This window comes from Branchiostoma lanceolatum, chromosome 10 (assembly GCF_035083965.1).
Source record: "Branchiostoma lanceolatum isolate klBraLanc5 chromosome 10, klBraLanc5.hap2, whole genome shotgun sequence".
Classification (NCBI taxonomy): Eukaryota; Metazoa; Chordata; class Leptocardii; order Amphioxiformes; family Branchiostomatidae; genus Branchiostoma; species Branchiostoma lanceolatum.
Window position 1 is genome coordinate 7,900,404 of NC_089731.1, and position 13,767 is coordinate 7,914,170.

The 13,767-nt window shown below is 38.3% G+C and overlaps 2 protein-coding genes across 3 annotated transcripts in view; one reads left to right on the forward strand and one right to left on the reverse strand.

Annotated features, from left to right (window-relative positions):
* LOC136442888 (protein adenylyltransferase Fic-like) overlaps positions 1–607 on the reverse strand; it is a 2,538-nt gene extending 1,931 nt beyond the window's left edge. The window contains exons 1-2 of the mRNA XM_066439903.1: positions 506–607; positions 202–267 (exon numbers count right to left, since the gene is read on the reverse strand). Coding sequence (XP_066296000.1) covers positions 202–219 — 18 coding nt within the window. The 5' untranslated portion in view covers positions 220–267; positions 506–607. The remainder of the gene's footprint in view (positions 1–201; positions 268–505) is intronic.
* Positions 536–13,132, forward strand: LOC136442876 (alanine--glyoxylate aminotransferase-like). Of its 2 annotated transcripts, XM_066439883.1 has the most exons (13): positions 536–820; positions 1,720–1,912; positions 2,152–2,216; positions 2,565–2,665; positions 2,937–3,007; positions 3,325–3,409; positions 9,122–9,226; positions 9,604–9,673; positions 9,951–10,046; positions 10,540–10,622; positions 11,064–11,109; positions 11,469–11,561; positions 12,607–13,132. In XM_066439883.1, exons 1-13 carry the CDS (start codon positions 536–538, stop codon positions 12,619–12,621), a joined length of 1,308 nt encoding a protein of 435 aa, XP_066295980.1. In that variant the 3' UTR covers positions 12,622–13,132. The 2 variants fall into 2 exon arrangements, with proteins under 2 accessions (XP_066295980.1, XP_066295979.1); XM_066439882.1 differs by having other exon boundaries at positions 11,469–13,132.
* The last annotated feature ends 635 nt before the right edge of the window (positions 13,133–13,767 follow it).

Consider the following 13,767-nt stretch of genomic DNA (forward strand, 5'->3'; position numbering starts at 1 on the left):
ACACATAACAAGTTATCTCTCCTGTGTGAAGTATCAAGGTATGAGCATTTGTTATGAAAAACGGGTGGGTAGAGCCAACCTTTTGAGCCATGGTAAGAAACATGAGTTCCTCATACAAACTGGTACCGATAAATCAAAGTTCTTCGAGTTATTTTGAGATGAAATCAGCAGATAAGCAGAGAAATCGTGAAAAATACCTACCTTGGTCGTGTCCGCCATCTTGAATTTAGCGCCACAAGAGATCACATGATTCAAGTTATGCAAATCCTATGAAATTACAAAGGAAAGGAATACCCTGAATGATCATCAAATGGCTACGAAATCATCAAAATTTTACAATGATGCTAGACTCATCACTTTATTCGCTTTGCTTTCATTTCACGCATCATAAATAACACAAACCATCTAACATTACAGATGTACTTTCCATTAAATCTGCTAGATGTCGCTGCTGAGGCATAAAATTACGCATGTGTACACGGCATCTCACCCACGCCAGGCTTACCTGCACAACCACTTGTTTTATTACCGCATCATGCTTTTTCTAACACACTGGCGCAGAGTGTTTACCCCTACAAGTTCCCTTGCCCTTCGACTTTACCACGTGACCTCCCCCGCTAGCTCAGTAGGTCAGCCCGTCCCCAAGATGGCCGACAAGGAGAGTTTGGTGGAAAGTTTCTCCCCGCCTGTGGAGCTCCTCACACCGCTGAGGGTCCCACAGAAGACCCTGCTAGGTCCGGGACCCTCCAATGCGTCCCCGAGGGTTCTTGCTGCGAGTGCCTTGCCGTTGTTGGGACATCTGCATCCCGAGTTTTTACAGGTACGGAGGGGCGGGTTGGGTTTTGTGGTGTTGGGGTGTCAAGAAAAGTTCAGGACTTGACCGGAGTTGACCCCGAACTTTGGACCTTGATGCTGCATGAGCCACGTCAACGGTTTTCATGGCCACTTTTCCCTTTTTTTCTTCACGAATTAGTCCTGGAAAGTAAACTCAAGACCAAATCTTTACAACCGTGGGGTAAACTAATAATAGAGACAAAGGAGCACATGATTAAAAGCCCCCCCCCCGGCCCCCCTCCGCGTAAATGGCCATAAAAAGTCATAATTTGTTGATGTCACATTTACGGAGTTGAGCAACTATTTTTACCTCAGGGTTTTCCCAACTTTACTCTATAAGTCTTGAGATGTTATCATAATTTGTTGAATTTGTCACATTTACGGATTGAGGAAGGGTCAGCTCTTTAATAAGATTCTGTGATCATTTATGTTGATGTCATATTTACGGAGCTGAGGAACTGGTTTTAGCTCAAGGTTTTCTTTTCTATTAGCTGTACAACACCCTAAGGCAATGTTCACTGAATAATCTACAATAACAACACCTTTTCCACTATTAGAGAGCTTCAAGTAGAACAGAGACAAAACATGGTGAAAGGATTTTTTTTAGGGTGTAAATAAAATCTTTGAAATCAATCATACTTCTAGTAGCCCTCCCATTGGTCTGTAGTGTTGTAACGTTAATGATTTGCAATTTTTCAATAGCAATTTTTTCCAGGTAAAGTTTCTAGCTACTTGGTCTTCTGTGCTTAAGATTTTTGTAATGATTTGCAATTTTTCAATAGTAATTTTTGCAGGTAAAATTTCTGACTAATTGCAATGTTTAAAAGAAAAGGATTTGGATTACTAGTACTAAGTTAAATTACTATAACGCATTCATGGTTACAGATTATGGACGATGTGAAGGCTGGCATCCAGTATGCATTCCAGACGAAAAATGCGCTAACGCTGGCAGTGAGCGGGACAGGTCACGCGGCGATGGAGGCTGCGGTGGTGAACATGGTGGAACCTGGCGACGTCGTGTTAGTGGCCGTCCACGGGCTGTGGGGCGAGAGGTGTGCCGACATGTGCAGCAGGAATGGTCAGTTTTCAGCTACATTTCAGGGCTTCAAGTATGATAAATAAGCCACCTTAGCAGGCTTTTGAGTTGGCCTATTTTGTGCTTTTTGCATGCTGTTTTCTGAAATCATTGTATGATAATGTCACTATTGAGAGTTCTCATTGTACACAATGTCTTGTTTGTAGGTTTACGAGTTGGACTTTTTTTAATGCACTAAGACATATGTTAATTGTCCATTTCTTCACACTTGTGCATGACAGGTGCTGAGGTCAGAACAATCAACAAGCCCATTGGTCAGAACTTTACACTGGAAGACATTCAAAAGGTAATTACTAATAAATCATTGTACCTTTGTCACTTTGGTATCATAGTCTTCATACATGTACTAGAACATTATTTATACTTATACTACTTATACTTACTGTCTCAAACATTGCTATGTTAATATGATCAATAATATGGATGTACGGAACTGTATCAGAAAAAAGAAAGCCCTGATAATAGACATTTAGACTTTTAGAATAGATTTTCAAAGCCATATTGTGGAATATTTGCTATACTATTATTATATAGAAAGTAGAAAGTAATTATTTTTTCCAACTTACATCCATGAAAAAAGACTGCAGTGCAGTGCAGTTAATGTCTGCCATGTTTATATTCCCCACTCCTATAGGGTATTGAGTACCACAAACCGTGCATGTTCTTCATCTGCCACGGAGAATCCTCCGCCGGCGTGCTGCAACCTCTAGACGGGATCGGAGACATCTGCCGCAAGTCAGTTGTACAACACACTTTTTACTTAGTACTTAAACTTTTGTCTGTTTCCATGAAACACAATAAGTTGTGAATTAAAAGATATTCAGAATTCTGAATGGATTTCCTATAATCTATTAGTATGATGGAAGCTGAATGCTTTGATAATGTTGATATCGGCAAAACTAGATTTTTTTTTTTAAATTTTTAAATTTGTTTGCATATACTAGTTGATATAGATCAATCCACACCTTTGAGCACCCTTTGTACCTTGTTGTTTTCTCTGTTTTAGACATGACTGCCTGTTGCTGGTTGATTCAGTGGCATCTATGGGAGGAACTCCTTTATACATGGATCATCAAGGTATCACGAATACTGTACTGTTGCTAGCCTGTTGTGAGGGGCAGATCTGATCAGGGAGATTTGTTAACTAATGAATGAAGAACCACATGTTTTCTTTTTTTTCAAAATCATTCTTTATTGTTTTTACAAAGAAAAAAAGCAACACAAAATACATGACTGGCAAGCGAAACAAAGTAGTTAACACACATGAATAAGCACAAAACCGATAAGTAAAACCAATTGACAGTAATGATGAACACCATGTGGTTTCATATGACGCATTCCCTCCACACCCCTTGAGGTTTCCAATGATAAGTGTATGATGCCCATGTCCCCAGGGATTGACATCCTGTACAGCGGTGCACAGAAGGTGTTAAGTGCCCCGCCTGGAGCCTCACCCATCTCTTTCAGTGCAAGGGCCAGGTATGTGCAAACAAACGTCTTCAAAGAAACTTTTTTTCATGATATCTGAAGAAGAGTCACTCTATTTCCATTGATTAAAGAAGATTCTTATAGACACAGGGAAGTGTCTTCTTAAGGGCATTTTACAAAGGCCTACATTTTAGATTCCCACTATGAGTAACTGATATGTATAGTACAGTTTAGCCTGTCAATCAAAATACCAAAGGCAATGCTTCTCTTTATGATATGTATAATTTTATACTTTATTCTGTCATATATAATGTACAAAAGCGACCAACTACCCCTGCCTCCAAGATACCGGCTCCTGCTGACAAGAAGTCCGATGAAAACACCACTCCAAGCACGACCGAAAGTGCAGTAGGCGACAAGACAGATGTCAGGATATTCGCAGACTCTCTGTGGAACGACGTCAATCCCGGTAAAATGTATCCAGACAAAAGCACCAACATTGACAAAACAACAACACTGCCCAAGGCTGTTGAAAAGATCAGAATGTCACCAGACACCACCACTGAACTCGTAATCATACATGTTGGGTCTAACGATATGGACAATACCAAAGCTCGACCGGACAGCACTGATGTATGTGTGGAACAAACATGTAAGTTGATTCAGGCCGCGAAAGCGGCCTACCCCAACGCCAAGATCGCCATATCCCAGGTATTGCCGAGAGGAGTCAACATGAACTCTAAGCTTAATAACAACATTGTAAAGTATAATTCTGCCATCGAGAAGACTTGCTGTGACGACAATCGCCTCATCTACATCAGACACCGGCTTCTATCAGAAGACAGATCCTTGTACAAACCAGACGGCATCCATATCAGACCTGACACAGGGGTTCGTCTGATGGTAGCAGACGTAAAACGTACGCTACGCCATTACCAGGGACCTGGGACGGACAGACAACATATGGAACCCACCAAACAGCACACTATTCAGCCAGCTAGGAAAACGTCTACGGTGCAGAACAACCACCCCTACATGGTCAACTCTGCTCGGGGCCCACCGCCACTATACCCACTGAACACAGCACCCCCGCCGCCTTCTATGTGGACCAACTGGAACCAGAGAACAGGCTCGACTTGGACTAGGGGATGGAGCGAGAAACAGGACAAGCATCACATGGCAGAGAAATTGGTGACTATGCTGACCGATTTTCTGAGACACTGAACTAGAAATGGACACTAAAATGACATATGCCTTGATGTGATCAGAATCAGGTAACTGAATACTTTTCTCATTTGACAGATAACAAACCCTCATTAATTTGTAATCACAATAGATATTGATGCTAATAGTCTACAAAGTTTATGCACATATTCTGTGGCTCTTACGCTACTTATCTTGTTTTGATTCACTCTGCATTCACATGTAATTATGCTCGTCTTGTTTTTATACATCTAGTACCGCTCACTCGGCATTTTTATCAAAATATGTCAAGTCAGAAAGTGGCTTTGAGGTTCTGTTCGTGGAACATTCAGGGCGGCCTTAGGCGGAAAAGTGAGAACGATGATTTTATTAGCTGTTTAGAGGGTTATGATTTTGTATGTTTTCAGGAGACTTGGCTTAGACCCAACGAAAATTTTAGATTAGACTCTTTTAGTTATTTTAGAAGTGATAGGGATATAAAAAAAACAATGAATAGGAGCTCAGGAGGAGTAGTCATTATGTTCCGAAACAAGCTGATGAAAGGCCTTACAAAACTTCCCACAAAACATCCGGACTTCTTATGGTGCAAATTAGATAAAACGTACTTTGGTCTAGAACGAGATTTATTTGTAGGTTGTGTATACTTCTCCCCCGAAAATTCATCGTCTCTTGACAAAAGGAACAACCTACTCTTTGAAATTCTACAAAATGATATTTGCAAATACTCAAATCAAGGAAATATCATGCTGCTAGGGGATCTAAACGCAAGAACAGGATCTCTACAGGAGACTGCAATCATAGATGACTGCCTGAATTACGACCAGTTTATAGATTTCCAAGAGGACATTCGATACAGACTAAGTCACGACAAAGGAGTAAATAATTATGGTAAACAACTTATAGAGCTCTGTTCATCAGGTAGTCTAATAATTCTAAATGGTAGAGTAGCAGGAGACTTGGCAGGAAAATTTACTTGCCACAAATACAACGGCTCAAGCCTTGTTGACTATTGTATTATCAGTTCGGAACTCCTCTCAAAAGTGCAATATTTTAAAGTGAACGACCCATCCGTACTTTCTGACCACTGTTTGATAACATGTTCTATCTCTACAAATTATTCACCTTACCTTAGAAAATCTAATCTCCCATTACGTCCGCTCCCGACAAAATATGTTTGGGACGACAACTCTAAATCTAAGTTCACTGAGGCATTAAGAGATCCATCGATTATCAAAGATTTTCAAAATTTTATGGACAAGTCCCACACAAATGTAGAAGGCGCCGTGAAGGAGATCGGCGATGTCATCATACGTGTAGCTGACAAGTCCTTACGTAAGATAGTTCACAGGAATAACAAGAAAAGGAAAAAGAAAAACAAACCATGGTTTAATCAGTCATGTGCTGCTCTTAAACGTAAAATCAATCATCTGGCTTCTGAATTCTCTAAATGCCCCTGGAAACTTGATATACGCCATGCATATTTCAGCAACCTTAAAATTTACAAGAAAAAAATTAAAACCGAAAGAAAGTTATTTAAAGAAAGACAGTGGAACAACCTATACAAACTTAGTAGAACAGATCCACAAAAATTTTGGAGAGAGATGAAAATTCAGAGACAAGAAGACAATCATAATCAAGATGAAAATAATAACATATGTCCTGAAGAGTGGAAAACCCACTTCGAAACTCTGAACGACCCTGTTGGAACTAATCAATCTGATGCAGAATTCCACCAACATATCTCGCAGGAGAGACCAGACCTTCAGACGATAAACGATAACACTATAATTGACAATAAAGACAATGAATATACAGAAAATATTATTAAAACCCTTGAAAGTAAAACAGAAAATCCGCTAGATTATGACATTTCAGAGGAGGAAATCATGGCAGGACTAGGTAAGCTAAAAAGCAGCAAGGCTTCTGGCACAGATTCGATTATAAACGAGATGCTAAAATGTGATAACAGACTCGTCCTACCACTAAAAAAACTGTTCAATTTCGTCCTCCAGTCTGGTAACTTTCCCCATCAGTGGAATCAAAACATCCTTGTCCCCATATACAAAAGCGGAAATTCATCAGACCCATCAAACTATAGAGGAATTGCAATCTCTAGTTGCGTGGGGAAACTCTTCTCTCTCATCCTAAGCAATAGACTACAACACTTTCTAGAAGACAGCAATTTGTTAACCCCATTCCAATCTGGCTTTAGAAAGAATTTTAGGACAAGTGACAATATCTTTGTACTGAAAACTATAGTCGATAAACAGCTCTCTGAATCTCGTGGAAAGTTATACGCCTGCTTTGTAGATTTCAAAAAAGCTTTTGATTCCGTTTGGAGACATGGTTTATATTACAAGCTGCTATCGTTAGGTATAGGTGGTAAGTTTTTCCAAATCATACAATCCATATATTCCAACATAAAATACTGTGTCAAAACACCTAATGGTCTTTCAGACTACTTTCAGTCCACTTGCGGGGTACGTCAAGGGTGCACCTTAAGTCCTATTCTATTCAACCTATTTGTAAATGACCTTCCATCAGAGTTTTCATCACCATCATGCGACCCCGTCATGCTTGGAGACACTCCGATAAGCAGCCTTCTCTGGGCGGACGATCTTGTACTCGTCTCAAAATCAGAGCAAGGGCTAAAGGAGTGTCTCGAAAGAATGGATAAGTTCTGCACACGTTGGAAGCTTTCAATCAATAGAGACAAAACTAAAGTTATGATATTTTCTAAAAATGCGCGAACAGGTAATAGCCGAAACCATAGTTTTCAATCACAGGGACAAACTTTAAACATAACTAACTTCTATACATACTTAGGGGTAGATATAACACCCTCTGGTTCTTTTCATCGAGCAACAAAACAACTTAGAATAAAAGCCCTCCGGGCTTCTTTTAAACTAAAGTCCATCCTCTTGTCAAATCATAACCCATCCATACCTCTGGCACTTGATCTATTTAATAGCCTAGTTAAACCAATCCTGCTATATTGTAGTGAAATATTGGGAACAAATGTTCAGTCACGAGACCTCATACTTCATGGAATAACTGAGAATCCAAATGAGAACATTAGGAAATCTGTATCCGACATAATATCTCCGGTTTTAGGATCAGATGTGAATATCCGTAAGGCAACCCGTGTCGGGAAAAAAACCGAACCATCTTCTACTCGACCTATTCTTCTACGACTTAGTAGATACAGTGACAAGCTAAATATTATATATCGATCTAGTGATCTAGCAAACCAAAATATAACAGTGGTCCAACCATCAATTTCGTACGAAATTTCCGATCTAGAATATGTTTTACTAAATTTCTGCAAGATACTCCTTCGCGTCCCCAGAAGTTCTGTTAATGCTGCTGTGAGAGGCGAACTGGGTATGTATCCATTATACATAGATACTCAGACTCAAATGGTTAAATACTGGATAAGATTAAACAGCTTGCCGAACGACAGAATTGTTAAAAAGGCGTATGACGAAGCCGTTAGACAAGAACAAGACTGGGTTGTCCATATACGTGATACACTTTGTAGACATGGACTCCAAAACATTTGGTTGAACCCTACCGTCGATGCCAAATATTTCGGAGAAATGTTCAAGGAGCGCCTGAAAGGCGAGTTTCTGTCAAGCTGGCGGCAAACGATAAGAAGCTTTAAGAAACTTGAAACATACTCAAAAATAAAAACCGACTTTCATATAGAGAACTACCTCCAGTCAGTCCAAAACAAATCCTTCATAACACACACAACAAAACTCCGTATTGGAGCACACTGTCTTGAAATTGAAAAAGGCAGACACCGAAATGTCCCAGCTAATCAGAGACTCTGTCCTACGTGTAAAGAAAATGTCGAAGACGAATACCACTTTTTAATGGACTGTCCAACATTTAAAGATGAAAGAGTGAAGTTATTGCAGACAATCAAGTGTAAAACAAATGTAACATTACCTCAGTCGAAAACAGAGACGTTCCGTGTACTTATGTCATGTCCTGAAACAATATCTGTATATCTAGGCCAATATATTTTTACATCTATGCAAAAAAGAATCCGTGAAATAGCGATTTAGTTGTATAAGACATTCATCTCTTCGCCATGTTATTGTATAATTGACATATACGGCTCCATTTTGTATCACCTGTTGATATTTTCTACCTCTGATAATATTATATAGATAGTGCTTTCTTGTAGTTTGAAATGGAACATTGTACAGCCTAGAACCTAATCATTGTATAACATTGAACCTTCCTGTAGCTTTTAGTAGTTTGATATAAGTAGCCAGTAGCATTTTATCTTTGCCTTACATTGTACCTGTTACAATCGTTGTGCAATAAACTTTGACTTGACTTGACTTGACTTGACTATATATGTATTGTTATCAGAGATACTTAACCTTAAGGATTTCTCAAAAATATCTATTACTGATTCCAATTTAATTGAAAGTTGTCAAAAGGGATAAGTATGATTAAACAGTATGATTAACTAACAGTACTGGAATTTTTTGTGTTGTAGGCAAGATGTCACGGTTTTGACATTGACCTTGTTTTGCTACACAGAGGCAAGCTGGCTCGCCGCAAGCAAAAGGTTCCCTCCTTCTACTTTGACATGAACCTGCTGTCTGACTACTGGGGGGTTGGCCTGCAGAAGGGACAGCCCAGGAAGTACGTCCTCTCTCTCTTCTCTTGAATTTATGTCTGTAATTTTCACCTTGTAAAATCATAGACATGCAAGTTGCTCTGGTTTATTTTCACTTTTATTAAAACTCATTGCTGTATTTTCATCTTTAAAATATGTAATAGTTTTCAAAACTTGAAGTTAAGTTAAGGCAATTCCTATAGTTCTTACCTGCATGATGCTTTTCTAAGTAGTGAGGTCACCCCCTCCTGAAAACAGGTTTTATAATGACAGATTCTGGTATAAGTTAATTGAAGGAAACTTTGTACTATGTGTGTATGAATAAAATCCAGCAAAAGATGGAAGTGTGAGAACACTTCATGCTTAATGTTTATTAAGACTTGTATTCTGTTTTTCCTAATAGGTACCACCACACTGGACCTATCAGCAGTATTTATGCTCTAAGAGAGGGACTGGCAAAACTTGCAGAAGAAGTAAGTATGTTAGAAAGCTAAGATCCTTCAAACCTTGTTCAAACACGTTTCAGTTTGGGCAATACCCATTTCTGTTTCTTTAGCCCTTGGTCCACCCAATTTTGTAGGGAGCTAATCGACTGGTAGAAGCATTGGACATGGTGGGCCTCCATATATTTGTTTTAACAGTACAATCAAGTTAGAGTTTCTGCAAGGTTGAGATGTTATATAAGAAGACATATAAATTCTAAAATACTACCTACTACACAGTGTGATAAGTGTTAACTGTATACTGTAGGGTCTGGAGAACTGTATCAGTCGTCACCAGGAGAATGCCCTCTTGCTGCATCAGGGGTTAGAGGCCATGGGGCTGGAACTCTGGGTGAAGGACAAGGTACTAGTATGGAGTTAGTAGACTCTGAAATAACCTGGGTGTCATTTCACAGTTTTCTTTGTGATTGAATTACATGTAAAAGTAAGAGAAGTCCAGCTGAAAGTCTAATTTTTATTTGAAATAACAGGCAAAACTAACATCATTTCTGGAAATTCTTAATTTGTTAGGATTCATATTGTACTGTTTTTTCTAAATGACCCCCTCGCTATCAGATCTACATTTGAAGGAAAGGTTTGCAGCATAAAAAAGAGTTATGAAGTCAATTTTGCATGCAAGGTCTTATATAAAAATCAACCTTTTCAGTAGAAACACTGCAAAATTTAATTAGGAACTTTTTTATGCAAAAAAAGATCTTAACCTGGTCCTTCATGGTAATAACTATTGAGTAAATATTTTCAAATGGGATAACAATGAATATGTGAACTGGATGCTTTTGTATGCTTTTATATATAACGTTAATAATACCTTTTTATCGTCCTGTAACTCTGCCCAGGCTGCCAGACTCCCCACAGTGACAGTGGTACGGGTACCAGAAGGCGTGAACTGGAAGGACGTGGCCTCTTACATCATGAACAAGTCAGTATTCTTCTAAGAAAATTTCCAAGCTCATAATTTGTTGGAAAACAATTTACTTGTCACCTACCTCTTTGCTCAAAGGAACCTTAATAAATCCCATTTCCTAGTCTCATACAAAATTGATTTTGTGGAAAAAATCTGCATCTTTGAAAGAAATGCAATGTAAGACTTGCTTAACATATGGAGTTTTGGATACATTCAGTCACAAGTGTGGATTTCCATTCCCCAGTGTTTAAGGTATCTCTCAGAATCAGATGTACATATAGGTTACGCCTAGATTTATCAAATGATTTGTTTCTGTCTTTTAGTTAATACATGCTACTTGCAACAACGGTATACATTTAGGAACAAAAAATGTTGTCGAGAAATAGTGATCATTGTAGAAAATAAGTTGTTGCATTATTACAAATGTTGTTTGGACATTGTATGGTTATGTTTTAGGTACTCCATTGAAATCTCTGGTGGTCTTGGAGCTTCAGCTGGAAAGGTTAGTTACTGTACATATGGAAAGAAAATGCCACAGTTCGCAGCTCAATTGTCCAAGTTTTTTTTTTCCTTCTCTATCATCTAAATGTTACTGGGTGTTGCCTGCCAAGTAATACGATCACAATGATTTGAATTTTGGTAGATCTTTATAAAACGCTCTATACTTAATAATTATGCCCAGAAATTTGAGTTGTGCACCTCATTTCTGGGTGAGGCTGAGAACTTATTGATCACCCCCTTGTACTTGTATGCAGTTTGTGCTTTTTAAGCTGTAAAATCAAAGGTTTTTAAATATCTGGATCTATACATGTGCACGTATATGTATCTGGTGGAAATTCAAGAATGTTCCATGCTTTTCAGGCGTGGCGTATCGGCCTGATGGGACACAACTGTACCCGAGACAACGTGGAGTTGGTCCTCCGCGCCCTGAAAGATGCCCTGCAGCACTTTGGGGTGAGAATCCAGGCCAGGCTCTGATCAAAGCTCACACAGGGTACAAGGTTCACCCCGGCGCACTCACACCACACACCCTGCTTGGTGTCATGCCAGAGTTTTCCTGACAGACACGGTCTCATACCAGAGTTTATTTGACACATCCAGTAGACATATCAAGTTATCATGATTCCTGATGACAAAAACAGTCCTTTTTTGGCATTCCCAGTTTGGCATTTGAAATTTCATTTTTAGTTCTCGATTGTTAATTGGTTGAAGACCAAGGTCTCCATAGATGCTTTAAGTGCTCAGAGAATTACCTGTATATGTATCTGTTGACCAGGACACTTTTTAGTTGTTTATTTCCTAACACATCCTAAGCTAGGACAGAACAAGTATTTCTTTTAAAGAATGAAAATGAGCCTTAAAATTAAATCCAATGACTTGTGAAATTAATCAAGTAGTACAAATCTACAAGACAAACAACTGATTTAAGACATTCAAGTGAATAATGTATGAAATCATTTTTGAAATTTCAGAATAATCATGAATATGACAACTGATAAACTATTTTTACTACATGTAGTAATATTTGTGCTTATGAGATGATGTTGAATTGTCATTTTAGATTTTGTACATAGATGAGATGTACTTTAATCATATAAGTTATCAAATAATATTATCAGCTTGCAATGTATCGTTCTCCTGTTTGCTTCTTAGTCATCATTGTTAATGATTTCCTTGAAATTTGTACAATACAGTCATGTAGATGACAATGTATCCCTGGGATATTTCAATCACACAGGTGAAATTGGTTTTAATGTTGCTTTCCCTGCATCAAATATATGTTGCTGTATAAGAGAATAACGGCTTTCTATTCAGTTTCATCATAGTATACAATTCTGTAACATGCATGTGATTAAAGGCTTTGCAATGGTGTAATTGCAATTGTAACTGGTGATTGCAGGCGAATCCAATGGGCAAATATCCTTTAAAAAAAAAGAGTAAGCTGTTATATTTATCATTTGACCATTAGGGCTGATGAACTTTGACCTCTAACTTTCAGTTTCCTCAGCCCTGAAGACTTCACAAGATGTTTTGGAGGATGGTTTTGTGAGAGCAATGTTTTTGTCTTTGGTAATTCAAAAATATCATGTCCAACACAGAATCTGTGTTTTCTTAAATCCTGCAATCACCAGTCAAAACCTTGAAGAATATCATGTAAAATATTTTATGGTATCATTATGTAATGGGTTGTTTTTAAAAACACTTGGTACATGTACATAAAAGCAACGGCTAATGTAGCTATTTGGCGCCAAATTCATAATGATTACGGGGTATATGCAGCAGGGAGGCTTAATTTTGTGGTAATGACATGTATCAAGCCTTCAACGTAAATGGACATGCTTACCTGAATAAAACAAAGCTTTTTCTGAAATGTCTTTCTTATAGTATAACTTAAGTACTTTCAATGTTTAAATTTGTATCTACTCATGGATTTTACAAGTTAAACTTGGTATACATGTGTGTATTTACAATTCTTAAAACATTTAAGGAAATGGACAAGAAATAATGAGACTTGACAGTATTCACCATGTTCTCACTGGTGTTTATTTGTGGCTTATATTGCACAAAATACATCTACAGTTACTCAGAAAAGGTCCACATTTACAAAATGGACATTTACATACAAGTACTACTGTAACAGTAAAGTGGCTGAACAACCATTATAATACAAGCGGTGCACAATCTATATTGAAGTGAAAAAATTGTTGTTATGCTCACTGGTTACAACTTAGTCAGTTTATCCAAGGTTATATTCAATAGAACCTCCTTGGTTTATCAAGCCCTCTCTGGCCAAGTACAAATTTGGAGATGTAACCAGCCTACAGCAAAGTTAACGACTTTGTGAAGTGAAAAAAAAACTGATTACAGTAAGATGCAGGATGCAGAGGAAATGAAAATAAAATGTGGCATACTCTAAACACAGCGTTTAACTGTCTAATTCCAATCTAGTAATAGAAACAGAATCTGATGATTCAGATAAATTGTCACACCATCAATGAAGAAAATCCCAAACTTCAGGGCTGCCATGCACCTTCCCATGAATGGAAAGTCATGTGACCACAAGTGACCAATCAGAGGGGGCTGGTACCTTATATCTAACTAGCAAGCCTTTGTACAATATGTATCCATTACAAGGACAGACTCTATCATCATCTTGATT